The sequence below is a fragment of the Lolium perenne genome, chromosome 3, assembly GCF_019359855.2.
Source record: "Lolium perenne isolate Kyuss_39 chromosome 3, Kyuss_2.0, whole genome shotgun sequence".
Classification (NCBI taxonomy): Eukaryota; Viridiplantae; Streptophyta; class Magnoliopsida; order Poales; family Poaceae; genus Lolium; species Lolium perenne.
Window position 1 is genome coordinate 5,553,476 of NC_067246.2, and position 27,378 is coordinate 5,580,853.

General features: G+C 42.9%; 2 protein-coding genes, 1 long non-coding RNA gene, 1 other non-coding gene and 1 pseudogene across 5 annotated transcripts; 1 reads left to right on the plus strand and 4 right to left on the minus strand.

Moving 5' to 3' along the window:
* Positions 1-13,802: 13,802 nt before the first annotated feature.
* On the plus strand, positions 13,803-14,986 carry LOC127325608 (BTB/POZ and MATH domain-containing protein 4-like). Its single transcript, XM_051352419.1, has one exon. The coding sequence runs from the start codon at positions 13,844-13,846 to the stop codon at positions 14,984-14,986; it is 1,143 nt and encodes a 380-aa protein (XP_051208379.1). The 5' UTR covers positions 13,803-13,843.
* Positions 14,987-16,544: 1,558 nt separating this feature from the next.
* Positions 16,545-18,750, minus strand: LOC139837766 (probable LRR receptor-like serine/threonine-protein kinase At3g47570). The gene is made up of 3 exons (XM_071827032.1): positions 18,709-18,750; positions 17,290-18,136; positions 16,545-17,193 (listed from the first exon to the last, which is right to left on the minus strand). The coding sequence occupies exons 1-3, from the start codon at positions 18,748-18,750 to the stop codon at positions 16,826-16,828; spliced, it is 1,257 nt and encodes a 418-aa protein (XP_071683133.1). The 3' UTR covers positions 16,545-16,825.
* A 1,716-nt stretch (positions 18,751-20,466) lies between these two features.
* On the minus strand, positions 20,467-27,340 carry LOC127325590 (uncharacterized). Of its 2 annotated transcripts, XR_007867297.2 has the most exons (9): positions 26,956-27,340; positions 25,913-26,164; positions 25,667-25,806; positions 24,713-24,789; positions 24,490-24,584; positions 23,797-23,991; positions 22,141-22,243; positions 20,948-21,310; positions 20,467-20,831 (listed from the first exon to the last, which is right to left on the minus strand). It is a non-coding gene; the product is annotated as an uncharacterized lncRNA (long non-coding RNA). The 2 variants fall into 2 exon arrangements; XR_007867294.2 differs by having other exon boundaries at positions 24,490-24,789.
* On the minus strand, positions 25,071-25,165 carry LOC127325652 (small nucleolar RNA SNORD96 family). Its single transcript, XR_007867323.1, has one exon. It is a non-coding gene; the product is annotated as a small nucleolar RNA SNORD96 family (small nucleolar RNA).
* On the minus strand, positions 25,320-25,405 carry LOC127325647 (small nucleolar RNA SNORD96 family; annotated as a pseudogene).
* Positions 27,341-27,378: the final 38 nt, after the last annotated feature.

Here is a 27,378-nt window from a genome sequence, read left to right on the forward strand (position 1 = left end):
TCGGCTGGCCTGACCAACTCGACGAACTCATCCTCGCCATCAACCCCTCGGTCGACGTCTTCAATGTCAGTCGGATTCGACAACCTCGTGTCTTCAGAGATGACCTCATACTACTGTTTAAACTGCGACACTAGGCACGGGTTGGGATCGAGCGATACACCGTTCATCTGCAGCGCCCAGTATTCGTCGGGAGAGGACAGCTTCGCCAAGAAGGACACCTGGAAAGCAGCACACCATCAAGTTTATGCCACCAATAACATAAGAAACAGGGGACATGGAGATCACACTCCCCGATCCAGCAGACGGATAAGTTTTGAAAACAGCGCCAGTAACAACAATAGCGATTACACCATCGCAGAGGAAGACTTGGCAGCAGCCAGGGCGGCCGTGCTTAACAACACATCGCTCCCCGCAGGAACCTCGGTTGGAACCCTCAACGCCTATCGCTCTATATTGGAAAAGAACCGGGAACGCTTATCAAAAGAGCAAGCCACCCTCGAGAGACGCCTATCCGCTGCGGAACAATCTAGCGAGCGACAGAGAGGCTCGCGAGGAAGCGCCTCCCGAAGCAGTCAAGGCATAGGCAAGCATCGATCAAGGCTATCCAGGCTTTCGGAAGATGACGCTAGAGAAATCACTTCGAATCTGACCAAGTCCTTCATGACCACGGACAACGCGGGCATGCCACGGCCAAAAACCGTCGAGGGAGCAACTGCCAACCTCGCAGCGTACCTCATCAATCAGCGACCCGAATGTTCTATGGCTCAAGCTCACCGGGGCGCCTTAGAAAGTCTCGCAATATTAGGAGACAACCTGGTCCCACGGAAGGAAAAGACCACGTTACAAGCCAGTGGCTCAAAGCATCGCTCGAGGGATGCTCGAGATGAAATCACCCAGAGCAAAATCGATAAAGCAAGATGACGACGCGCCGCTAGAGAGGAATATGACAGTGACACCTCGGATGAAAGCCAGGAGAACGACGGCGAGCTAAGGGGGCCGATTGTTTAAGCTACAAGATCGGCGAGGCGATGCCGCCCAAAAAGTTCAAACCCACCCCCACCGATGCTGCCAAATACGATGGACAGCAGGAGTCAAGGTCTTGGATAGACGATTACCTACAGACTGTAATCTTACACAAGGGAAATCAGATAACAGCAATGCAGTGCTTGCAGCTTTACCTGAAGGATTCGGCGCGAGCTTGGCTGAGAGGCCTTGTGACGCCCCGGAACCGGTATCCTAAGGATTCCATCGATCCCGCCGAAATCCGCACGATATCGATTCAGAGACGCCCTCCGACACGACGTGCGCGACGAATCACACACGTGATGCCAGAGGAATTAACACGAGTGGTAACATTACAACAGGATTACAATAGAGCCCACAAGATACATATATTACAACAATGACTCCAACGAGTCAAGATACAAATGTACAATACAAAGATTTGAATCATACAAAATATCAAATACGTCCGAGTACGGACAAGATACAAATTGGACTAAGAGTCCTGAAGATAACCAGTGACGTCCATAACCCTGCCCAGGCCAAGCCGGAAGGGTAACCTTGCTAACGTCGTCATCTCGTACCTGTCAAAGTCGGGCCATCGGTTGCCGAAAAAAGGGAGGAAGCAAAAGAGAAAGGGAAAAGGCGAGAGTAAGTACCAAGGAACGAACTCCGGCACGTACTTAGCGAGACTAGAAATGGCTATGCTCGCCGGGCGAGTATATATATATATATCGCCTGGGGCTATATGGTAGGTTTAGCGGCAGCAAAACTATAACCAATAGAGACACGCTACAACATCCGTCTAATCAGATAAGATAAGAGAGCGCACAAGGTAACAAATAAAATACTACATAAACATAACCCAGCCGATTACACATATCCCCTCCAACAATTGCGAAGAGGCAATGTAAAAGGCACTCAACGGTGGACAAGTTTTATTAGGTATCAGTTGTAGTAATACTATATTACTATGCAAGTTATTAGCAGATTATTAGCAACAAGATAACGGTGTAAGTTGTTCTATGATCAAGCCATACAATTCCAAGTCGTCAATAACCGCGGACACGGCTTATCGATAAGATGTACACCCTGCAGGGGTTGCCCAAATGTAACCATACGCATGCTCGAACCCACTTACTACAGGTGGAGTCTCACATCAAGACCGTCCCCAATGCAAGAGAAAGTTTAAGGGGAGCCACCCCACTAAGCTACCTGTGACGAAGTTCGGCCGTACTCCGATACGGACCCAGAGGTTGCGATGGCGTCCAAAGCGGGAACTAACGACCGGCCAAGGATAAGTCGGCACGCAATATGAGTACAGTACAGAATATAAACACCCGAAGGCAACAAGAAGTAAATCGTGCATATCGTGCATATGGGTAAATAAAACCAAGGTTGTGGCTCCCAGTAAACAGACTCGAGGAAAGGTAGTGGGTGATGGGGGTCCCACTCCCCCACGTATGGGTAGAGCGCTCAATCTCGGAACAGATAACAAGAACTCGGGTCCTAGGGGACATTAGCAAGTCAAAGTTCCGATGCTTTCGCAAAGGGGCTCACAGATGCCTCTGCTTACAATTTTAGTTGTTAACAATAAATAAAGCATGTGTATCTCCAACAACTGATATAGCATGTGACAACCTCCCAACAACCCAACATATCCTGATAAGATAACAACAACAGTAGCGAGATAAAACAGCACTAGCATGCACTACGACTCGCAAGGCAGACCCGATAACCAAACAATAGTTGTAGGTGGTTGGTGGAGTCAATATAGGTTGCTTGAGGTAACAAGTGGAAGGGACACGTGACAAGAACGCAACTTAAGGATAGCATGAGGGAGAAGGCAAAATAAAATAGGTGAGCGACTCCTGCAGGGACAGGAGTATAAGGGAAAATGCTTGCTTGTTAAAGCTTGCCGAGGGACATCCGGAGAACTCGTCGTATCTCACCACACCACTTCGTGATCCTATCCGCGAAGGAGCAAATGCTGGAACACACAACACATGCAAGTCTTACTACTATGGATAAAGAAGATCCAGCATGTTTGTAACATCCCAAAAATTTCAAAACAAAACAAATGAATTTCCCTAGTTCCAAATTTTGGAACCAACAAAAACTTTTATTAAATTAAGTTTGATATATAGGGATCTTGCTTAATTCTTGTGCTATTGCCATGATTGCTTGTTAAAGTATTTTGAAATGATCTTAAACCCTAAACCTCACCCCTCTTTTCACCATCCTAGTTAAAATAAAATAAAAGGAAATTAAATAAGAAAAAGGCATATGTGCCTATGGCTATATTTATAACTCTTTACCCTAGACCTTTCTACTTTGTTTAGAGGTTTGGAAAACCTTCATACACCTTACCTAGTACTTATTAAACCTAATCCAAAGTGAATCTAAAGAAAATAAAAAGAAACTAAAAATGCCATAGAGGCATATGAGAGTAAAATAGCAAATTTGTGGATTTGAGGATCTTGACCCTAAGACATGTTGTGAATGGTTGTATCACTTCTCTATACCATTTCAACAATCAACAACACCAATTGGGTCAAGCCAATTAGCCAAGTCAAATTACAAATCAAATACAACATATGCATAGAAGCATATGTGACACATAGCCATAATACCCAATTCTTGTTCTATGCCTTTAAACCTTACCCAAATGGTGTGAAACCATCTCTAAACTTAATCTAACACTAAATTGACCCTCAACCTTGCCCAAGTAAAGCAAGAGGAACAAATTACAAGATTAAGAAAAATTGACACATCACCTCTTATGTGTTATGGCCATTTTTGCAAATCTTTGAACTAGACCTTTTGGAATGGTTTCAATGATTTGGAAATGTTCCTAAACTAATAAGAATCACTTTGGAGTCAAGAAAAATCAAATCAAAAAGAGAGAAATCAAATAGGGAGAAAATCCCATTTTCACTCACATACACATTTAGCCATTTTTGCAAATCTTCAATCAAGGCCACTTTGGCTTGTGCTATTGTTTGTAAAACACTTATATATCAAAAACACATCCATTTGAATCAAAGAAACCCATTTCAAATCAAAAATGAATTCAAATTCAACTTACATATGATAATGGTCATATGGCCATTTTATAAAATCTTCACCACTTTACCCCTCTGGTTTTAACTTTTCTTAAACCAACCTTGACCAACTCTTGCCATGTCATCCAAGACCATGTCAAGATGAACAACTTTTATGTTGACCACTAGTGCTGACTTTGACCAGGTTGACCAGAATAGATTTGACAAGTGGAGACTTTGAAATAAAGAGAAGATGGTCCTCATTTTGAATTCTCACAAACCTTCACCAAAATGAACACCACCACCACTATTCTATCACATTAATTATATAAATGAGTTCCACCAAAAAGATTTCCAAAATTCCACCAAAATGTTCATGCGGCCATTTTCACAAACACTTGGCAGGCAACAATCTGAATTTGGCACACACTCTAATACCCACCAGATTTTAGCATACACTTCTTTTGCTTTGTGATCATCAACCTACTGGTACCCTCCCTGCATCATCCTATGCCCTGCAGCCCTGCTAAAAGTGAAGCCAATGAGCAAAAACTCCACCATGCCGGCCATGATGGACATACTCATGTCAAACCCTACCCTGGTTCTCCCCTCTCCACAAAACCTTGCCAAACTAGCCTCTCTCCCTCTGCAACGCAAGCAAGACATGGTCTCTGGACCAAAGGAGCACGCCAACACCCTGGACACATCGTGATCACCATGTCCAATGCACGCCAGAGCGTGCACTGGCATGCTACAGCACGCTACTGGGCACTCCTCGCCTGGACGCTCTCGTCCTCCTCTCCCTCTCTCACTTTGCACGCATGATCACCATACCTACAACTACACGCTAGACATGCTCACTAGCCGGCGGAGGACCAGTCGCTGTCGCCATGATCAAGGGATTGCCGCGCCAGTCCTGCAAAGCCGATGACCTCCCCTGCACGCCTCAGACCATCATCCACCGTGCCATCACGCTCACTAGCATCTCCTAGCCGTCGCCTACACGACGCGCCCCCTAGCTTGCCCCTTCGAGCACCGGAGACGCCACGCCGTCGACGACCTCCCACAGCAACCACGGCACCATCTAGGCACTATAAAAGGAGCATGCCCCTAGACAAGTTCTTCACACCCTCGCACTCCCCTCTCCCTCCTGACCCTCCTCGACATCTCTCTGCCCCACATTGTCCACCCCGCCGCCGCAATTTAGCCGGAAACCGCCGCCACAGTAGCTCAACGCCGGCGAAGATTCCGTCCACCTCCGCTCCTCCCACGGCTACCAGTAGGTTTCTCGTCGTCGACAACGTCATCTAGCCTCCGCGCCGCCCCTCGCCGGAGCTCCATCACGCCGCCGACCCCCTACCTCGCTGTTGCAGCAAGGTCATCTCCCCGACGGTGACGACGACTCACAGTCGTCCGATCCGCATCTAATCGCACGGCCGAGGTGAGCCCTTACCGTTTCGGTTAAGCTGAGACGCTGACGTGTAGGTCCCCCTGTCAGTTGGCCGCAGCGTAGCTGGGCTGGCTTTTCCCTGTTTAAACCAATTCGGCCCACTAGTTTCCCGCGCGGCCCACAAATTCAAACTTTGTCTTAATTCGTTTCAGCTCATTTTCAATACTGGGCTGTGCTAAAAATGGAATAGTTTCAAATCTACAAACCCAATTTTAGCAAATCAAAATGTTCCAGAAAGCTTATGAAATTATCTAGCTAAGCCCACTGGATTCAACCCCATATCTTGTGTAGAATTTGAATAGCAAAATTAACAAGTCAGATACTTTTCAGTATTCAAATAAATCTTAAAAATCAACCAAGTTGAATTTTGAAGTGAATCCAATTGCAATAATTCACATTTAACAAACTCGAATTTACTATGTAAAAATATAATACAGGTTCTGTACATGATCATGGGCTAGAAGCAAAATATTGGCTATGTAGTCAATACTAATCCATTTAAACCATATCAAATTGTTAGGAATTTAAATCTATGAGGTGTAGCACCTCATTTAAATCATTTTCTCAAGTGTTATGAAGTAATGTGAGGACCTCTACTGCATAGGCTCATACTTGCTCACTTGTGGAATTTAAATCAATATAGTTTTTAAATTGCAATGGTTATTTAAATCACATGAGATGATGAATCTCATTTAAATCACTTTTCTCAAATAATAAGTGTGAAGTGTTGACCTTGGTCAACATGTGATCATCCCTGGTTATTTGAGAAGATTAAATCTTAAGGAGATTCAATGAGAGGAAATTATTTCTCCAAACCAAAGAGAAACCCTAATTCCAATTTTCAATGAGAGGAAATTATTCTCCTAATATTAAATAAGGAAACCCTAGCATAATTTGGGAATAAATGTTAAATAGTGATGCTAGATCATTTGTGTGAGCCAATAAGGCTAATTAAGATTACTTAAGTTTGTTTGGTGATTGTATCCTCGTATTCGTTTATAGACACTAGTACCGGAGACTATCAAGAGGAAGAGGTCTTCTACCAAGAGGAAGAGCAAGAAAACTTTGATCACCTCACCAATCAAGGCAAGCTCTTACCAGTGCAAGCTAGACTAATGCAAACTAATTTGGTTGCAAGTTTATATTCTTGCAAAGTGCAAAGCTCTACAAGAGCAAGGCACCATTACATTTTACTTTATGATCCTATTCCAAGTTTTTACCTTACAAGCTTTATTAAATTTTATTTATCAAAGTTACTTTTGATTTATGATTCAATTGGTTTAGTTATAGAGTAGTACAAGAGCATCACACTTAGCCTAGCAAGCTTCAAAATATTTTAGCACCCCTCATAACTAGTTGCTAGTGCTAAAGATTAAAAGTGACTACTCTAGTTGGGAACTTGTGAATTGAAATGACTTTGAAAACATTGGAATGATGAGTCATTCTACTGAGAGATTTTGAAGGTGAATATGACTTGTGAATGACTTGGTGGATTTTATCAAAACTGATGGTTGGGTTCGGATGCGATACCAGTCCAATTTTACAAGTACCCCCACAATACCTGAATCTGGGTAAGGCTTAGCTGGAAATTTATGTATTTTAGTATGGGTTCCCTCTGAACAAGCGTCATAGGGGTTATGCCGAGGCTGCCTCCATTGAATGTGAAATGACGTGAAATGAGGTGAATGTCCTACCCAAGCCCTGTGCAGTTCCTGGGTTGACGGTTTGTTTTCACCGGGAGGCCAAGCTCATGGGGAGAGGTGCCTATACTAGGGTATGTAAATGAAAGGTTAGGATTGGTAGTTCGCGTACTGCGTACGATAAATCAGGGCCAGTTACCCCTGACGAACTATTGCAATTGTTGTGGCACAAGTGTACAACCTCTGCAGAGTTTAACCTATTCGAATAGCCGCGTCCGCGGTTATGAAGAGTTGGAAAGGCCATACTGTTCCGTCATCAAAATATTTCTAAAAATATGAATGGTGACTTGTGACTTGAATTAAAAGGTGACTTTGACTTTGAATCACAACTGAGTTGTGGGAATGACACTAATGTTCCCACTTGAGTTTAGTAAATGAAGAGGCTTTGATTATTAAAGTGTTTATGAAATAAAACTGGCTTTATGCAAATGAAACTAGAGCTTAGAACCCCCTTACTATAGTTGATAGTATTTTACCTTAGTATTAGTTTGCGAGTACTTTAATGTACTCATGGCTGTGTCCCTGGCTATTCAAATGGCCAGACTATGAAGACGAGTACCAGAACCCGGAAGAAGGACAGCAGGACGTCTACGACAACTAGGATCACTCCTGACGTCAACAGTTGCATGTGGAATAGATGAACTACTACTACGCTATTTCGCTTCCGCTATGTGTTATGTAATTGATCAATAGAACTTCTATTATTGTAATGAGACTGGATCATGTGATCCTTTATTTGTAAGACGATTATGTGTTGTAATAAATGATGTGTTGTGATATCAATCTATTATGTCTCGCAAAAACAATATTCCTGGGATTGCGAGGAATGACATAATAGGCATCTGGACTTAAAAATCTGGGTGTTGACAAGTTGGTATCAGAGCCATTGTTGACCTTAGGAGACCCTAGTTAGAATGGACGTCTGAAAAACTTAGTTTTGAAACAAATGAAGTGATTATTTATGAAAACTTATTCTCCCCCTTATCCTTGAGATCTTCTTTAAAACAAGAAAGTTATGCTCTATTCTTCTCATAATACTACCTAAAAATTTGACACACCACTTATCTAACTTACTCATCATAATTCTTCACAGATGGAGTACACCTGCAAGTCTTATCAACTTGGCCACGGAGGAAACCTCATGTTCGAGAAGGATTTGAAACAACTGGTTAATTATTTAGGACGCCCGTACCCCGAGTTCTTCGGAATACCCCTCAACAATCCATCAGGAGGACAACCTCGGTGGGAAGTTACTACAGATCTGAGAGGAAAGCTTGGAGCCCCAACATGGGAAACCATATGGTTTTCGGTAACGGGAAGCACTTGGAAGGAAGGACTAGTCAGAGCGATGCATGAAAATTCAAAATGCTCTCTAAGAATTCGTTTGAAGAAAAATAAGGTGAACAAGAAATATGCAACTTATTGGGACATGTGAAGAACTGGATGGATACCGGTCAAAAGAGTGTGTTGGAGAAAAAATGGCAAAATTAAATTAGAAATGCGAGGAGAAATCTAGAACTGAGTGGTGCATGATGGAGGAGAGGAACTTGCACCTAAAGGAGAAGACGAATGGGACGGTAAAAATAACGAACTCAAGGAGGAGAAGAAAAGGTTGGAATACAAACTTGTTTGATCTTCTGAAAGCTCCGTCAAATTTGTGATGAATGAGATGTTTTATTTGGATATTGAACATGTGTGCTAAAAAACTAATGAGTAGTTGTTGTAATATTATTGTGTGAGACTATTTGTTATCGAAAGTTTTAGGTAAATACCCTAAATTGGTAAATAAAAAAAGTGGAACCTATGTTTTGGTGAAAAGAGAGGAAGTGGAGTATGTGCCACCGGCGGTCCAGCCATGGTCCAGCTATGTAGATATAGAAGGAGGGACGCACGCGGAGGCGCTTGCTGTCCGCGCCGACGGATTTCGAATCTAAATTTAGGCTGCACATGCGTCAAGGCGAACATGCCAGTCACTTTGTGTTATGCTGGAGTTTACCCATTTCTTGTCCGCACGAACCAAAACGGATACATTTTATCTATTTGCAGAGCTGCTCGCGATAAGTTGTTTGATATCCATCATTTGGGGCTGAAATCCTGGAATTCATTTTGGAATTTCATAAGTGGGCTGTTTGGTTACCACATAATTGGACCGTCATTTCATTTAGGAAATCCAACAATATGATACCATGGGTAAACACAATTCCGAGCTGAGACCTGTCATTTGCGTTTCTCTATGAAAGCCATTTACAAATTCAGTATTGAATTCTGCTGTCATTTGCAATTCCTGTGGCAACCAGTCTTTCATTTCGTTTGTAGCATTTTGAAATGAATACATGTATTCATTTTATTTACACTTGTTTGGTTGCCACAGGAATTGCAAATGACAGCAGAATTCAATACTGAATTTGTAAATGGCTTTCATAAAGAAACACAAATGACTGATCTCAGCTTGGAATTGTGTTTACCCATGGTATCATATTGCTGGATTTCCTAAATAAAATGACGGTCCAATTCTGTGGCAACCAAACAGCCCACCTATGGAATTCCAAAATAAATTCCAAGATTCCAGACTCAAATGATGGATACCAAAGACTTCTAAGAAATTTCGCACGTCCTAGAAAATCAGCGGACGGCCTAGAGTCGAGAAACGCAATGTCTCCTACTAGTAATAACTAGTTGAATGCCCGTGCGTTGCTACGGGATTGAAGATTTTTTTCTATCGGACATTGCATTAATTGGATATTTTCATAAAATTTGACCAACAAATTAGTATCAAATTATCTTATAGTTTGTTGTCTAACTTATTGACTATTTTTATCTTGTACCATGAAGTGCTAGATCTTATGAGAACCTATTATATTTCTTCGGACATACTTGAGTTTTCTTTGAACCATTTGGAAACCTGCACAAAGATCAACATAAATTTTTGCACTGAATGATCATCCTTACTCTTCCGTGTGTGTTCTTTGCATGTTAATGGCCTTATTGTTGTTTGTGGGTTGTTCTATTGACTTCAGCATATTTATATTTCTTCAACTTCATTTAGGAAGAGTATTCCTAGGTTTTCCGTTGGCAGCCCCCAAATTCACATTAATTCTTGACTCCATCTTCCAAAGACGAAGTATTTGCACTATTTAAAAAAAACAAAGGAGAAAAGCTTTGCCTCACCTGTTAATTAAAAAGAGAGTGCCTAATTTTCAGAAAAAATCGGCGAAAAACTACAACAATAGGGGAAAACCCACACAAACAATACACCCATGCGCACCCAGAATCAAGCCTAATAAAGACCCGAACTGCACCCACTCTAGCCAACACAAAAACGTTGCAAGGAAGACCCTCTAAAAGGACATGACAACCCGAAAAAGATCCAGACCAAGGTGCTTCAAGTGGCTAAGAACCGGCGTTCAAGACAAATTGCAACCAATCATAGAAAATGAGAAAATTAGTGTGAATGACAATGAAAAGCCCAATAAATGTTTGCCTATTCTAAAGTGACGGAAGGGGAAAGTCAGGTGAAACTATTTATATTATTATTTTACCATGAATTGCACACAAAAATATCGACACAATTTTGATTGTGTTAGAAAGAAACAAAAATCGTAAACAAATTACAGGTGAATATGAATACATGTAATCAACATCAGCCTGTCTATACTAAAATACATCTGTAAAAAATAGCAATAAGTACACAATACAATAGGTAGTACTCCAGATGATAAATTTGTCTTTCATTTTCATTACAAATAACAATTGGAACATGGGAGCATATGCTCCCTCTATTTTGAAATGCATCTTACACATATTTTGAATTTCAAAAAAATTAAAACCAAAAATTCGCATGTAAATATTCTCGTGCTACACGCTTATAAAGTTGTTTCATAAAAAATCGACTTATCACGTGACGTGTGTAAAAAAGACAAAACTCAGTGCTAAAAATAATGTTTTTCACAAGATAAGTTTTCTCTTTTTTATATAGACCACAAAAAACATTGGTTTTTCGTGAAACTTAACGAACGAACATATATTATGAATATGTACATGTATAAATTTTGTTAAATTTTTTCGACATTTTGAAATATGATTTTTTGGCAGAGGGTGCATATGCACCCGGGAGTCGAATTGAATTTCCGTAAAAGAACAGCCTATAATCTAATCTAATATTTGTATTTGTTACAAAGCCTTTCATCATCGCCGCCAAATCATGGTGTAGAATTACTAAATCATTCCATTCATGTTGCTTTTCCGCCCTATCAAACATTATTTTGGAAAAGCTACAAATTATCCATCACATGCAAAAAATGGCTAAGAGGAAAAAACACAGCCATGTCCCTAGCCACTTCGGCATCGCAGCCATTTTGGCATCGTAATATCGCAAAAATGTAGTGCTTCATTTGCACAGAAGGCCCTTAAATTTAGAATTAGCGAGATGAAAAAAATAAGATCAACATATTATTGTAAGATATGCTTCTCAAATGCAACAAATGGCAAGATAATAATTCTTAGAAGAAAACATCGAAGGTTTAGTGTAAGATATTATTATATAAGGGAACCACTTTGTAGTTATCCTTCTTGGCGAACACACCCGTTGCCCTGAAATGTCTCGTAAATTACTTGGCGAGGGGTGCAGAGGTGGAAGCACTGCCTTGAGTAGAGTTGTGGCGGCCGCATAAAACATTTTTTTAAGATTAATGCAGTTATACAAACATCGATGCATAAAGAATATATATTTGGAACTTGCAATTAGTTAGTTTCATCAGAATTTGACATCCCATCAAATATATACTTGTTTTTAATCTCAAATTGACAGAGTATCTAGTTATGGGAAATGGTTTACCGCTGGGAGCTTCTAAGTTCTCTGGATTGCCCAGTTGCGCTTGTAGAGGTGAATTTGATAGGCTACAGCAGGAACCACCGTAAATTGCTATATGACTCAACTGATTGGCCCGAATGCCGGTTTAAGATTGCATATCGCAAAAGGCAGCCAGTCCAGGCCGTTCAAGTAGGAGGACAAAGATAGAAAAAAGGGTAATTATGAGAAATAGTAATAAGTGAAAAAAGGATAAATGAAACTCAAATTAATCTCAAATATAGATTGTTGCTGCAAATGATCAAACATAACACAAAATGTACCATTTTCCAGTGAGGAAGCTGCATGCCTTTTCCAGCTCCCGTGTAAACTTCCATTTCATTTACCAACTTGTTCTGGCTAATGAAGTCATCAGTGACCGTTGTAGCCCAAGACATGGAAATATGTATTCCTTAAGAAAAACTACAAATATGTATCACCGAAGAAGCAGCATGTTAGTAATACCGTCACTGTTTGCATGATCGAAAGTGCCCATCTCGAAAGGTAAAGCTAGTAGAATTATAAAACTATCATGCATGATCGTGTAATTAACACAGAACGCCCAGAAGTTGCATCCGTATAAAATATCAAACATGTCAGTTGCATGAGCGGGTAATGTAGACTAAGAGTGAAAGAAAAACTTTGGAGAGGGATGATACAAACATGCTTTTCAGATTTGATCAACATACCTTTCCATGCTGGTGTTCTGCACTTTGGACAACATATGCAAGTGTTGTACTGAACACGTCAAAGAGTGAAACAATCCCAGTTGGCATTCACGCATATCATCGAGATAGGGATCCAGGGGATTAAGGTAGTGGAATACAGAGCATCGAACCTGAATGTTTGAGGGGTCATAATTGTTTCGCTAATGGAGCACAACAACAATCCCAGATTGTAGGCGTCGGTTACAGCCTTACAGGTGGAGAGAAGATGGATCAAAAACGTTCCAATATAGTCACCGTAGCTAGATCCTTCCTGCTAGATCCTTGTGTGGGTGGAGGATCCCCGTACCTGGCTTGAAGGAGGACGGCGGAGTCGTGCTCGGGGGATCAGCCTTGGAAGTGTCGGCGGCTCTGTCCTCGAGCCATTTCAGCTGTTCCTTCAGGCTTCAGCCCTTCATGTGGCGTGCCTAACAGGGCCAAGGACAACTGCGGTAGTGAAGGGCATGTCAGGCGGCGTCTCGAAATACATTGTGAATGATCGCGGTGGTTGTAGTGCGGCTGGGAACTCAGTGCGGTGGCGGCGGCGCACTGAGCAACGAAGGAAGGCAAGGTATGAGGATAAACTTGGCAACAAATATCGGGAACGGGTTTAGCGCTAAGACACGAGGAAGGAGCGCAAACAGGGGATCTGTACCACTATTTAGGGGATAGTAAAGACTTTCCAACTATCGACATGGTAATTGTGTTACCCAGGATACTATAACTTTCCAAATTGATTAATTTAATTTACTTAGTGGACCATTGTTGAGGGACGATCGGACGATGCAAGTGAATCAGATAGGATTGAACGGTTAGGATTCTTTTAATGATGACCATCAAACGCGTTGAGCGTCAAACGACCAACTCCCATTTAATAGTAAAGATTGATTGTAGCCCAAGCCTATCCTTATTTACCAGAGCTAAGACGCATCACGAATTCACGATCGATATGATCTGGCATATAGATTGGTTTCCCACATAAACACGACAGATCGTGTTTTGCAGATAAATACCGATTGCATGCATAGATCTGCAGCGGCAGGGCGCGCGGTGATCTCCTCCGTCTCCGTACGTGGACCAACGCTTCCGATCCCATCATGACAAGCATGCCAATGTCGGCGCTGCTGTCCGCCCTGCGCGGCGCCGGCCGGCAGCACCTCACCGCGTCCACGGTCGCCGCGAGGCAGGCCATCACCGGCTCCCACGTCCTCCGCGTCCACGGCTACAACAAGGTCCTCCGGAAGAAAGTCCCCAACGGCCACTTCTTCGAGTCGGCCCCGTTCGGCGCCGGCGGCCACACCTGGAAGGTCGTCTGCTACCCGAACGGCTCCGACAGGGACCACGCCGGCTACACGTCCCTCTTCCTCAAAAGCCTCCGCCCCCACGACGACCCGTTCGTCTTCGACGCCACCACGGCGCGGCTCCAGGCCAGCGTGCTCGACCGCGACGGGAAGCCGTGGCGCACCCAGACCGCGGAACACCGCAGCTTCTTGGGCTACGAGGCCTGGGGCTGGAAGGACTTCGTCAAGAACGACGATCTCGACCTCGTCGACGACTGCCTCACCGTCCTCTGCGACGTCACCGTCGACGACCTTCCCTTGCACGCCGAGGAGGTCGTCACTGCCGCCGCCGCCACGCCCCCACCGGAACCTACGGCCTCAGCACTGCCGCCAAGCTTCGACGGGCACGGGTGGTTCCCGGAGGCCATATGGAGCGACATGCCGACGGACGACATGGTCACGATACACGTCGGCGGGAAAAGTTTCCCTGCGCACCGGTTTCTGCTTGAGGCCCACTCCCCCGTCTTGAAGTTGGCCCTTCAGAACGTTACATCCAGCCAACTCCACATCGCCGGCGGCCTGGCCCTGGACGCGGAGGTGTTCGAGGCCATGCTCCAGTACATGAACAATTACAGCCCTTCTTGTAGCGAGAAGATCAAGGTGGAGCCGACGATAGCGGACCGGCTGCTGGTGGCGGCCGACAAGTACGGGCTCGAGAAGCTGAAGCTCGCGTGCGGGGAGGCCCTGTGCCCGCGCGTCGACATGGGCTCCGTGGCCGCCATGCTCACGCTGGCGGAGCGGCATGGCTGCCCCGTGCTCAAGGACGCGTGCATCCAGTTTTTGTCTCGTGCTGGTAATCTGGGATCGTTCGCTTCCACGGATGGTTTTCAGCGGCTGATGAAAGATTGCCCGTCTGCTGCGGAGGAGATCGCTGATATCGCCGTGAAGCAGTATGCATAATTTAGTACGTAGCAGAGAATATATGGATTCTTTTTTAGACTGGACTACCCGGCGGCGCCGCACATTTGATTTCCCGTGCGGCGGTTCCCACTACTCACATGTATGCGTAATTAATTAGTCTCTTATACCCATGTATGCAATTATTAGTCCTCACACTCACATGCATGCCACTAATTAGTATTCACGTGGAGCCATCTCACCCCGTATGTACGATGCATGCAAACAATGATGTCATTCAATATTCTCTCACTTCTCAAATTTTGAAATGTTTTATCTCATAAACCGTCTACCCAATTGATGTTCTGTTTTCACAATCGGCTTAGTTGCGACGAGATCTTCGGAACTATATCTCATATCGCTATGTTTTGATAACTTTTTTTTTCATCAACAATTGCCAGATTATTCTCACATACTTCCCAGATTATCAATTCTTAGCTGCCAGATTAAAAAGAATTGTTTATCGATATTTACAAGATCGTCACATATTTGTTGGGTTATGCATGACTAGATGTCGACAGTTGCTAGATTATTGCGACGTGTTTGTCAGATTTATTCGCTACTTTGTTGTCGGATTGAAATAACGTATTTGCCAATTTCATTACGCCATTCTACATCGATGCAAAATACATGATACATGTTTTTTGTTGCATGGTATCATCTCCTAGTTGCGGGACACATTTTAAGGCTCGCTTTCTAAATTTTGTAGATGATTTCACTGTCTAAAAATATGGAGTATATGCACATAACCGTCATGGCAATTGTATGTTGATAATCTGGCAACCGTGTTAACATAATCTGGCAAGTGAACCAACAAAAAAAATTCATCGAAACATAACAATATGTGATCTAGTTTTGAAGCCCTCGCCGAGACAAATTTCGTGGTGAAAACGAATCACTACTCGGATTAACGGTTTAAGAGATAAATCATTTAGAATTTTTGAATCTAGTAATTAATGCGATGATGTCAGCGTCAGATTACTACATGCATGCATGTTACGGCTTCTATAGAGAAAAACATCCAAAAACTGCCGCCGCACAGGTTTGAGTTTGTGCGGCGCTTCTACATAGATTTTCCCTTCTTTTTTTTAGTCAGAATATCCTAGTGTTAGGTCTTTTCGGTATTACGGATTTGTGAACATTCACCCAAAGCGACTCCCTCCGTCCTAAAATATAAGATAAGACATAACTGTAGGTTTAGTTAAGAATCAACACCTTCTAAGTTTAACTAAGTTTATATGGCTGAGTTCCTCCGGAGCTGCTGGGGGACGGTGAAGGCAGACTTCATGACCGTGTTTGATAAGTTGTTCACGATGTGCGGGCGCGGGTTCCACGGTCTGAACCATGCCCTTCTAATCCTGCTGCCCAAGCGCCCGGATGCGGGATGGACATGGCTCGTTTGCGGGAGATAGAAGGGCGCATAGCTTAAGGAAGAGCTGCATCCCACGGTGTATGAAGCCATCATAGCAGAGCATGCGAGATAGAAGCACAGCGATCAGGAGTTTAATAGGGGCAGAGCTGAAAGAAATCTTTTTATCTTGGTGTCAGCATCGAGTAGACAATTACAATCCTGTGGCATATGGATCAGGGCTAGTCGGGTAAACTCTGAACTTCAGGTGTTAATCAATGTAATAGTATATATTTGTCTGGTCATATTAATACATGGAAATAACATTCATCTTTATTTTTTCTGTTTTCTCTAGCTTGATACTGGGATGATGCAGGTACACGCTGGAGGTTCGGACACAGGTCTACCTTAAATACAAACTATGTGGTAAACACCAATTATGCAGCAATTTATTCAGGTCAGATAGTACTGCTGAAGTGAACACAACTGCTTCTTCAATTTTCCCTGAGATATGCATCCCTGATTCCATGTAGCTTGGTAGTGACCTGCTGCATGTTGATACGTTCACCTGGAGATGGCTTGGTGCAGCAAAGGCCAACGTTAAGCATAGATATCAGATAACCTAAACCACTTTCCTTCAAGTCCAATGGAGTTTCTTTGCAAAGCTCCAACTCCTGTAGCAGTTGCGGATCAACAATCTCCAATACCCTATCAGGGAAATTGATCTCTGTGAACTTTACAATGCTCAATCCATCCTTAAACATGGCATCAGTTGGCCTTCTTCGAATGAATACTTCGAGCAGAATGACACCGAAACTGTAAACATCTGCGGCAGTTGAAACTTGACCACCCACTGCATATTCTGAGGAATGAACAAATCAGGAGTTAATTCCAAATTAGTGGTTAACATAAAAATGCGAAAATAATGTAGCAACACAAGTTGCAAATAAGTGATTACCTGGAGCAGCATATCCGATCGTTCCCCTTAGTGCAACTGAAGAATAGTTTGGGTTACCAAGAGATAACGTTGTGGAATCATCTTTGAATCTTGCCAGGCCAAAGTCTCCAACATGAGCTGTCATATTGTCATCCAAAAGTATGTTGCTAGGCTTCAAATCACAATGAACCATTGTTCCTTGGTTGTTATGGTGTAGGTACTCCATTGCATCAGCTACATCCACTATAATGCTCATCCTATGTGCCATTGTAATACAGTCCAAATCTGAAGTGCTTTCATGGTCTCGAGTTGGGTATAGCAGTTTATCTAAGTCTCCTCGTGGCATCAACTCATACACTAGGGCTTTGAAATCATTACCATTAGAATCAATGCTTGAGCATGCAGTTACGATACAGACCAAATTACGATGCCGCACATTTCTCAGTGCATTGCATTCTGCAATGAAGCTCTTATGTGCTCCTCTTGTCTCTAGGTTGAAGACTTTTATGGCAACCTCATTTTGGTTCCCAACTAGTTTTCCTTTGTATACAGAACCGTATCCCCCTCCACCAATCAAGTTGGACGTTGAAAATCCCTGTGTTGCTCTAGCTAGATCATTGAAAGATACTTGGGGAAATTTTGTAGCAAATGATGGTGGAGATATAGATTTGCTCTTGTGTTTTACTCTCCATAGCATTATGCCAAATAAGACCATAGCAAGTAATACTATACTGGCTGTTGGGATAACTACTTTGAGAACTAAAGGTTCCTTGAGCCTAGTTGAATTTGAAGGAACAACATCACATGCTAGCAAGTGTAACTCCAATGCCCCACCACAAAGCCTATGGAAGCCTCGGTAAATTTGCCCCTAATTGCATCCCAAGTTTTCTTTTTTTACAATCAATATCACATATATTCATAGTAACAAATAGTACATGGTGAGATACATGAACTGACTCCAACGATTACAAAATAAAGTCTAAAAGATAGTAATAAATCTTCGAGGTCTTCAAATTTTTTCTTCTTTCAAAACACAATCTTGTACTCTTCTGAAGGCAGCTAAAGATAGATAACGAACCATAAATCTGTAGATACCAACGAAAGTTCTCCCATAATTTTTTGAGTCGTAATGTCAAGGCTGCGTGCACGCACACAACCATTAAAGCAGTCATTCAATATCAGCAAGAGTACCAACATCAATATGTCAGGGAATAACAACCGACTAGCTTTATCATCGTCGATGGAAAGCCGAGAGTACGAATCACCATTGCCGAGGACGTAGCAGCCGGGACAAAAACTGCGAGGATAATCCTACTCGCGGCAACACCGACAAAAGATCCAAAATTGATCCGGCCAAGAAAGATCTGAAGGCCCATACATAGAAGATTGTGATCCTTCAATACCACCATTGACGCCGGGAAGAAGATCTCATCGCCGAACGAAAGGCTGAAGATCACTTGTTGCAGATGATGCCATCTCCATTGAGGGGAAACCAACAAGAATGCGGCTACCAAAATCCTAACATAATTTAATAAAAACACTACTTTTATTGAAAACTCCACGCATAGATTGGGTTCCCCACTCCTCCCGACGCCGGCAAAGCCGACCGGAGGAGGGGGAATCGATCTATGGAGGAGGATGAACTAGAGGCGACTAGGGTTGAGGAGGCGGCTGCGCGTGCGTCTTTTCCCGTTTCTTTGCACCCCAAGTTTTTAATATGTCGCGTGTGATAATTATGTTTAGAAAAGGGATCCTGGAGATATACAAGAATGGATCGGGTCAGATGGTGAATATGTCAAAATCTGCAATTTTCTTCAGCAAGAACTGCTCTGATGAGATGAAGCTGGCCGTGCATTGGGGTCTGGAGATTGAAGCCGATGCCTTGGTGGAAAAATATTTGGGTCTTCCTACTGCCCTTGGGATCTCTACCTCAGAAGCCTTTGATCATCTTCCTACTGCCATTAAGAATATTGTTAACGTTTGGAATGTAAAGCACATGAGTGGAGCGGCTAGAGAGGTTTTGATCAAGGCCATTGCCCACGCTATTCCCATTTTCTCTATGAGTTGCTTCCAACTTTCGGTAAAAACTTGTAAGAAGATCTCTAGCATCATTGCAAGATTCTGGTGGGGTGGTGATGAAAACAAAAGGAAGATACATTGGAAGAATTGGGCGGATATCTCTATCCCCAAATCTGAAGGAGGCATGGGCTTTAGAGAGCTGCACAAGTTCAACCAAGCCATTCTTGCTAAGCAGGGATGGAGGCTGATGACTCACCCCGAGTCTTTATGTGCTAAAGTTCTGAAAGCAAATACTTCCATTATGTGGAGTTTTTGGAAGCATCAAAAAAGAAAAAATGCCTCTCATACCTGGAGGGCGATTCTGCATGGGAGAGTCGCTCTCAGAAGGGGGTTAATTAGAAGAGTGGGAGATGGTATGACTACTAGGGTGTGGGAGGACCCTTGGATCCCATCTAATCTTGGTTTCAAGCCCTTGGTCAAACCAGCTAATGCTAGCCTTTTTATCCGAAGGCGAGCGAGAAATGGAAGCCTCCTGATGCAGGAGTCATCAAGATCAATGACGATGGGGCCTTTAATGCCCAAGCCCGGGAGGGTGCCTCGGGTATCATTGCCCGTGCTAATGATGGCATGTTTATCATGGCCTCGGCGCACTGGTATCCTAATGCGGCCAGTGAACTTATCATGGAGGCCGTGGTGGCGAGAGATGGTGCTAGGTGGGCTAGTGCTACTGGCATCTAGAGGCTGTCACTGGAGAGTGTCTCCCAGACCCTGGCCAACATGTGGAGTAGTGGCATCTACCTCCGCTCTGAGGTGGCTTCCATTCTTGGTGAAATTAAGGAGATCGGTAGGGGTTCTACTAGTTTTTCTTTTACCTTTGCTCACAGGTCTGCAAATGTTGCTGCTCATCTGTGTGCCAAAAAAGCCTCAGAGATTAGGCAAGGTAAATCTTGGCTCTCTATATGCCCAGATTTTCTTTGTAACTGCTTGAACCCAGATTTTCTTTGTAACTGCTTGAACCAGGACGGTAACCCTACTGTTATGGAATGAAATGATCCATAATTGCAAAAAAAAACATGCAAGTTTTTTCACACATAAATCAGTGCCATAGGAAATGCCCAAAATACCCAGATCATGCCTAGGTCGGTATTGGCCACGCCTCAAAATGACAGTTCTACAAAATGAAGATATCATAATCGATAGCTACACAACTGATGACAAATCATGATAAAACGAGTGCATATCAGACCAGAGCCAAACAGCGGAAGTTACATTGCAATGATACGGTAGCAGCCACCGAAGCCAAACTGACCCAAACACTAACCAAGCTACACTATTCCAACATATATAGTCTGCCCAGATAAGAACATAGAAGCAACATCTATTCAGGTTTTTAAAAGCATTATTTTTTTCCACAGCCATGGCTCTCCCTCATAGCCAGCAATGCTCCTCCCCTGCTGCAGCTGCTGCATAAAGGCGGAATCTACTTCTCCCCTTCGCCAGCGCCACGGCACTACTGGTCGAAAAAGGCTCAGCTTGCCAATTACCTACAGGAATACAAACAAGAAATGCTCACAAATTATTAACATTCCTAAGAGTAAAATAAGTATGGCAGCCGTACAACACACATAGTTGACAATTGTAAGGGCTGCTCAAGTTCTACCTGGAGGTGATGTGCATGCATATCGTCCAAGACCGGACATCTTGGGCTCCTAGATCTTCTCCAACTTTCCCTAGCACCTCCTTTAAGTGTTCCATGTCGGGGCTCACCTAAAATACCGAGGCGGAGAACAAGACCATGGCAGAGGTGCGTTGAACTCGCCGCCATCGCACGATAGTGGTACCCCTGGAGGTAATGGGAGGTAGAAGAGTCCAAGGGGGGCAGGGCCTACCACCTCGTGTGAGGCGAGGGATACCACAGCTAGCCCAGCAGCCGCAACAACGCACGGCCAGGTCACGCCAGATCCGGCAAACTCCAGCTACACTTTCTACACTGCAACCCTGCAAAGTATGGACATACACAACCCTGCAAAGTATGGACATACATTACCATCCATTCAAATAATAAGCCCCCAAAGGCAAAACAGAACATGAAAGTTATGAATGGCAGAGAAGAACAAATATTGAAATATATACTAAGAGGAAACAAGAAAGCAGATTCACCGCACTAACATCATCACTACCTAGGGTGTATTCAGAAGTACTAACTTGGCGCCGTTATGTGGGTGTTTTGAAATACCGACAAATACATACAGTTGACTCAGAAATTCAAGGTCATTAGTCAGACAACAGTTTAGTAAGCGAGGAGTAAGTATTGTATGCATGTATCTCATCCATAATTATAAATTTTTTGATTCAAAAAAAATCATACAGTTGCCAATTACCAAGTAAATTTATCTACACAATATATAGTTAGAAATGTCATGTTACTGCAAGAAAAGAAGTTGCGTGTGTCCTTCTAATCTAGACAAGAAAATTTAAAAGATGATGGGACACCTTGTCAATATATGTTATGTTAGAAGTTTGGAAGACTTCCATTTAATTTGCTCATCTATGATGCAAAACATGCTGTGAACATACTTGCCACTTACAACGAATTCTGGCTCAAGAGTCACAACAATGGACACCAAGGGTTTCTAAACTTGTTACATACCTTTATCTATACAAAAGGATAATCTTTATTTCAAAAGAGATGGTTAACTTCTGGTATGCACCTAATGTGAATTTTTACCATGTAGGACTGGTAAGGATGTTGCTCTGTAACTAATAAAAAAGAAGATTTTTTTGTGGCGTAAATGAGAAGTCTGATGGCCCTGCGCTTGAAGGGCATCAATTGAGGAATCGAGAGGATTTAACCTCTCGGTAGCTTGACCTTGGCCAAGCGCACTTGGCGCAGGCGCGACATACTCGAGCGCATCAATACAACGACCTCCACACAGGCCTTCCCATGTGCTTGACCCTGCAAGAATTTACAGACCTTGTCGGTTTCATTCAACCAGTCAATATTAAACCAGCACAAACATGATCAAACTTCACACCCAGCGAAAATCTCTGAACACCAAACAAGCTGAATAAAAGGTCGGCTTTTAACATTTCCGACTGTAAGCGCAAGGAAATTTGGAACATTATTAGAAAATTAAAGCAGATATGAACAAGACAACAACAATATTTTTCTTTTTTTTTTTGAGAAAATGCAAAAAGCCTTTGCGTTTCATTTATTGAAAAGAAGGAGAGTTTGGTTTTGTTACATTCCTCCTAGTTGGTCAGTGAACCGAGAATAAAAGCTACAAATCAGTGAACATTCTAGGTGGGCGGCAAAAGGGCACGCAGGCCAAGTGCACCGGCTCTAGCACAAAGGGGGAATGTAACAATGATTTCCATGAATGACCATACACTACTTCTACCTAATGTACTGGCATTTGCAAAATGGTGCCGTGGATATAACTCCATGTGAAATCAAAGCTCAAAAATATCTTGAACATATGCTTACAATTCATTTAGCAATCCAAGGTCACTAGTAGGAGAGGACTATCTCATCCATCATTACAAATTCTTTTATTTAGAAAAAAGGCATTCCTACGGTCGTCAATTACCAAGTAATTTTTTCTGCACAATATACAGTTAGAAACATCATGTTCCTGCAAGAGAACAAGTTGCACATGTCTTTTTAATCTTGCCAAAAAAAAACAATTAGAAGATGATGGGACACCTTGTCAATATATGTTAAGTTAGAAGTTTGGCTGCCTTCCATTCAATTTTCTGATCTCCACTGCAAAAAATGTGTTGTGAAAATACTAGCAATTTACAATGAATCATCGTTCAAGAGTCACTAAGGGTATCTAAACTATGTATGTAACTTAACCGATACTAAAGAATAATCTTTATTTCAAAAGAAATTGTTAACTTCTGGTATGCACCTATTATGAATCTTTCCCATGTAGGACCGGTAATTATGTGGCTCTGTAACTAAGAAAAGGGAACGAATTCTTGGTGGCACAAATGAGAAGTCGGATGGCCCTGCGCTTGACAGGAGAAATCGAGAGCATTTTACATCTCGGGAAGCAACTGAGAAATCGAGAGGATCTTACACCTATACTACGAGAAAGGTTTAGAAGAGCACCATATTATCCCTGAGCTTTCATTCAACCAGAAAATATTAAACCAGCACAAACATGCTCAAACTTTACACCCAGCGAAAATCCCCAAACACCAAACATGCCGAATAAAAGGTTGGCTTGTAACATTTGAGACTGTAAGCGCAAGGAAATTTGGAACAATATTAGAAAAGTAACCAGATACAAACACGCCAACAATAATGATTTCCATGCGTACCATACTCTACTTCTAACTAACCTACTGGCGTTTGCAACCAGGTGCTCGTGGATATAACTCCCTGTGAAATCAAATTTCAAAAATATCCCGAACATATACTTGATTATAGCAGCGGAACATTCTAAAGGCATGAAACACTAACTTCTGTATGTAAAAATAGCACATATCAATTAATCTCACCTAGAGCAACAAGCGATGATGACCTGGAGCCACCACCACAGGGAGGAGATCGCAACCAGGGTCATGGTCACACAGTGAGATGGCGAGGACCAGGACGAGGTGAAGCTCTTCAACCAGCAACCAGAGGTTGAAATGAAGAAAGACGAGCTCCAGCCACCCGCCTCTGTGTTTTCCTCCCTTATATTGCTCGAAAAACTATACAAGACCAAAAGCATCAGAAGGTACAAAATGCGGAATGTGTCCACGCTTGAGAACTGAACTAAATTTCTTTAGCCAAGATGCTAGTCCTAGTTGCAAGAGGGAACACAATTGAACCGACAATACAAATGATAAATCGAAGAGTACCAAACAATTAAGTTCTCAACACATTGTGACTTTTTACCCCGGGAAATATGGTATAATTAGTAAGTTTTTGTCATCGGAAAATCATGAACCAAACAAGACAAGAGATGCAGAACTGTGGTCAACTACTTCATCCAGTAACAGGAAGATGTCATGCAGGGAAACTTTGGAAGTAGCATATATTTTCTAAAAAGATGTATTTTGTATTAACTTTATGAGACATTCTCATGATTCTTTTTTTATAAGATGTATCTTGGAGAACTGAAAACACCAATATCCCATGAGTAGATATTCAGGAAAGCACAAACACATCCAACTAGGGAAGAACAGATCGAGGAGTAGATAACTTACATTAGGTGCTTGAGGATTTCAGACCAGCCGGGACACTTCTTCGGCGTGCAGCAAGCTGTAGAATGCCCCCATCGATTGGAACAGCGAGTCTAGCACTTACCACATCAACACCATGGCAAGGAAGAATATGCATTCGCAATTGACAAGGACATGAGGAAATATTTCAGAAGGAAGCAGCTGATGACAAAGGGGGATCAATCAGATTTAGTTCCAAATTCTATACCTCCTTGACGCTTCCGATGGCTTTGGAGCAGGATGACGAGAATTTGATGTTGGTATGAGTTGTCTGGGGTGTGAAGCCTGCAAAACATACACAGGCATCTGAGGTTCATGGTTGAGAGTTTTCTAGCAAAACAACACAAGCTAGAGTGTTTCATGCAGATTTGTAGCTTAATTAAACTCTTAACCAGCCCCATTGCCTAAAATGTGTGAATTTAAGGAAACCAAAAAGATGGTTCAATTTGGCCCAGAACTGCAAAATAAAAGCATAGCCACACAGCGGCCCAAACTATGGTATAATGAGAAGGTTTTTCATCGCTGGGGGCCAAATCTGAAACACACAAATATAAAATTTCTAAATTGGACATCGGAATTGCAGATTTGACAGCATGGCACATGGAATGAACCAATCGGTCCCGGTAGATGGTGTTTTTTCTCATGTTTTTCATCATTGTCGAGACCAAATACAATCCACAAGAAATAGTGAAGGCATTAGCAAGATCAAGGCCAAAGACAAAGGAATGGGAGAACCACAGAAAAACGAACAATCAAGAACAGTGTCAAATGATCAAAGACTAACAACTTGTGGATCAACCGAAAGTTGTTCAATTTGGCCTCAGGATTGCAGAATGACAACGCATAGCGACCAATCCGTCCAGAAAGATGGTATGATTAGTAAAAAAATTATCAACGGACAAGCATGAACCAAACAGATAATTTTGACATTGAAAATTAAATCTGAACCACAAAAACAGATAATCTATTTAAGAGGAAATCTAGGGGAACTAGATATCAGTATTAAAATTTTGGCAGCATAGCACATTGAGCACACAAGCAGTCCCGAAAAATGGTGTGTTTTGTTATTTTTATCCGGATTGAGCTTCTTTGACCTCAATGTTTTCTAGGTTTGTAAAAGGCATCCCTTTTCACCTCATACTCGACAAAAGTCTGGTCTCACCTTGTGTTCATTCTTATTGTCGCCATATCCGCTGTTGTACGCATCTGTACCATGAGAACCTGCATAGCGACATCGCCGGCGAAGGCCTCCTTTAGCATGTTCTGGAACCACCGCTTGGTGCTGTCCAAAACCACCTTGGTCTGCATGCAAATATAAAGACTATAAATTACACCATAAACAAATAGGAAATTTTGGCTAATGACAAAAGCCACTGAATGCAAGTCACATAAAAAATTTGTAGCTCACCACGTGACTTGCTACAACCTAGGCAGACATCACCCGCTCGTCCCCCTGCAACCTGCGTGCCGCCATCACATCCTCACCTCAGCCTACCCAGATTTGGCCTCAGCATATGCATTCCCGGAATATTAAGCGGGACATGCGACAACTAGCAGCATGAAGTTGGTGGTGGCACCGCGGACCAGAGGTGTTCTATTGGCCCATCAGAGTCATGGTACACCGGATGATGATAATGAGAAACCAGAGTTGCCAACTTGCCTATAATACCATCAAGACAAACAACAATTAGTAACAGGAGCAGAGTTTTTTCAGAACAAGGATAATGAAGACATTTATTCAATGCACGACTAGGAGATGACGTGAACTCTTATCATGCAGGCCATAGAGTGCATTGTAATACATCTAGGCTCTTTAAAATATGGATCATACCGTGCCAACTACAAAAAACTAAGGATCCCGCTGAAAATGAAACAGGGTTGTCTTCCAAGATCCAAAAGATGTACATCTAGCAAATGACTCTTTACATTCTTATTCAGAATGAACTATAAGTAAGGCTACTTGACACATGAGCTATATCCCAGCACTAGAATATAATAAAGGTTCCAGCAAAGCTCACATGTTCTCATGGTTACTTGCCAGGTTATGAAACCACTGGAAACAAAAACACTATAACCTTTTTTGCAGTTAAGTATCAGGACATTTGAGTAACAAGTAGCTAGTACCAAGCAAGCCAATGACAGTACAGGGCTGCGCCATTGTTCATACACATGTCACCACTTAGTAGGCTATCACAAAAACATGCTCATTAATTCCAGCTATACAAGTAGGCCTGAAAGACACATGATTAAGTGGAGAAACAATTTGGATGACATAGCAGCGTTCACAGAGAAAAGAAAACAAATCGACACAATCTAGTCATTATCCATCAATCAGAAACATCAAATGCGCATGGTCCTGGATTGCTCGAAGATCAACTCACACACACTACGCATCTAGCTAGCTTACTTATCTGAACGAACTAATAAGCTAGTAGTGCATACGTGGCAGACCTTGTCAGGTTCAGAGTTGTAGTCATGTTCTGACCGTCAGCTGCAACTACCGAACAACCTCGGCCGCAAGGGTGATGCGGCCAGGCGAGATCGGTGTCGCCGCGCGCGCACCGCACCAGCGAACAAGCCGGGCGCGATGCCATGGCTCCTGGGCGGCGCCGCGTCTCCCATTGACGGTGGCGGTCGACCTGATGCGTGTGGGGAGAGTGGGGAATGGACGGGGGCAGATGGGAGGAGGGGATGGAGTATCGCAGTTGGGGGAGACGAGGCGGCCGTGGAGGGTATGCCGGCGAGGTGAGCGGCGGCGGCGGAGGTGTTGTGCCGGATTTGGGATTGATTGGGAGAGAATGATCGACAATGTTGAGTGGGCCTTTGCTCTCGTGGCTGGACTTTGTTTTTTTTCTACCAAGGCAACCAGAACCC

What these genes read in the sequence shown, in the direction of transcription:
- LOC127325608 (XM_051352419.1), top strand. Translation starts at nt 13,844, where the DNA reads ATGACAAGCATGCCAATGTCGGCGCTGCTGTCCGCCCTGCGCGGCGCC.
- LOC139837766 (XM_071827032.1), bottom strand. Translation starts at nt 18,750, where the DNA reads ATGGAGATGGCATCATCTGCAACAAGTGATCTTCAGCCTTTC. An exon ending in CAAGTGATCTTCAGCCTTTC is followed by an intron (nt 18,137 to 18,708) that starts GTTCGGCGATGA and finishes GGATGCAATTAG; the next exon opens with GGGCAAATTTACCGAGGCTT. An exon ending in GATCGGATATGCTGCTCCAG is followed by an intron (nt 17,194 to 17,289) that starts GTAATCACTTAT and finishes TTCATTCCTCAG; the next exon opens with AATATGCAGTGGGTGGTCAA.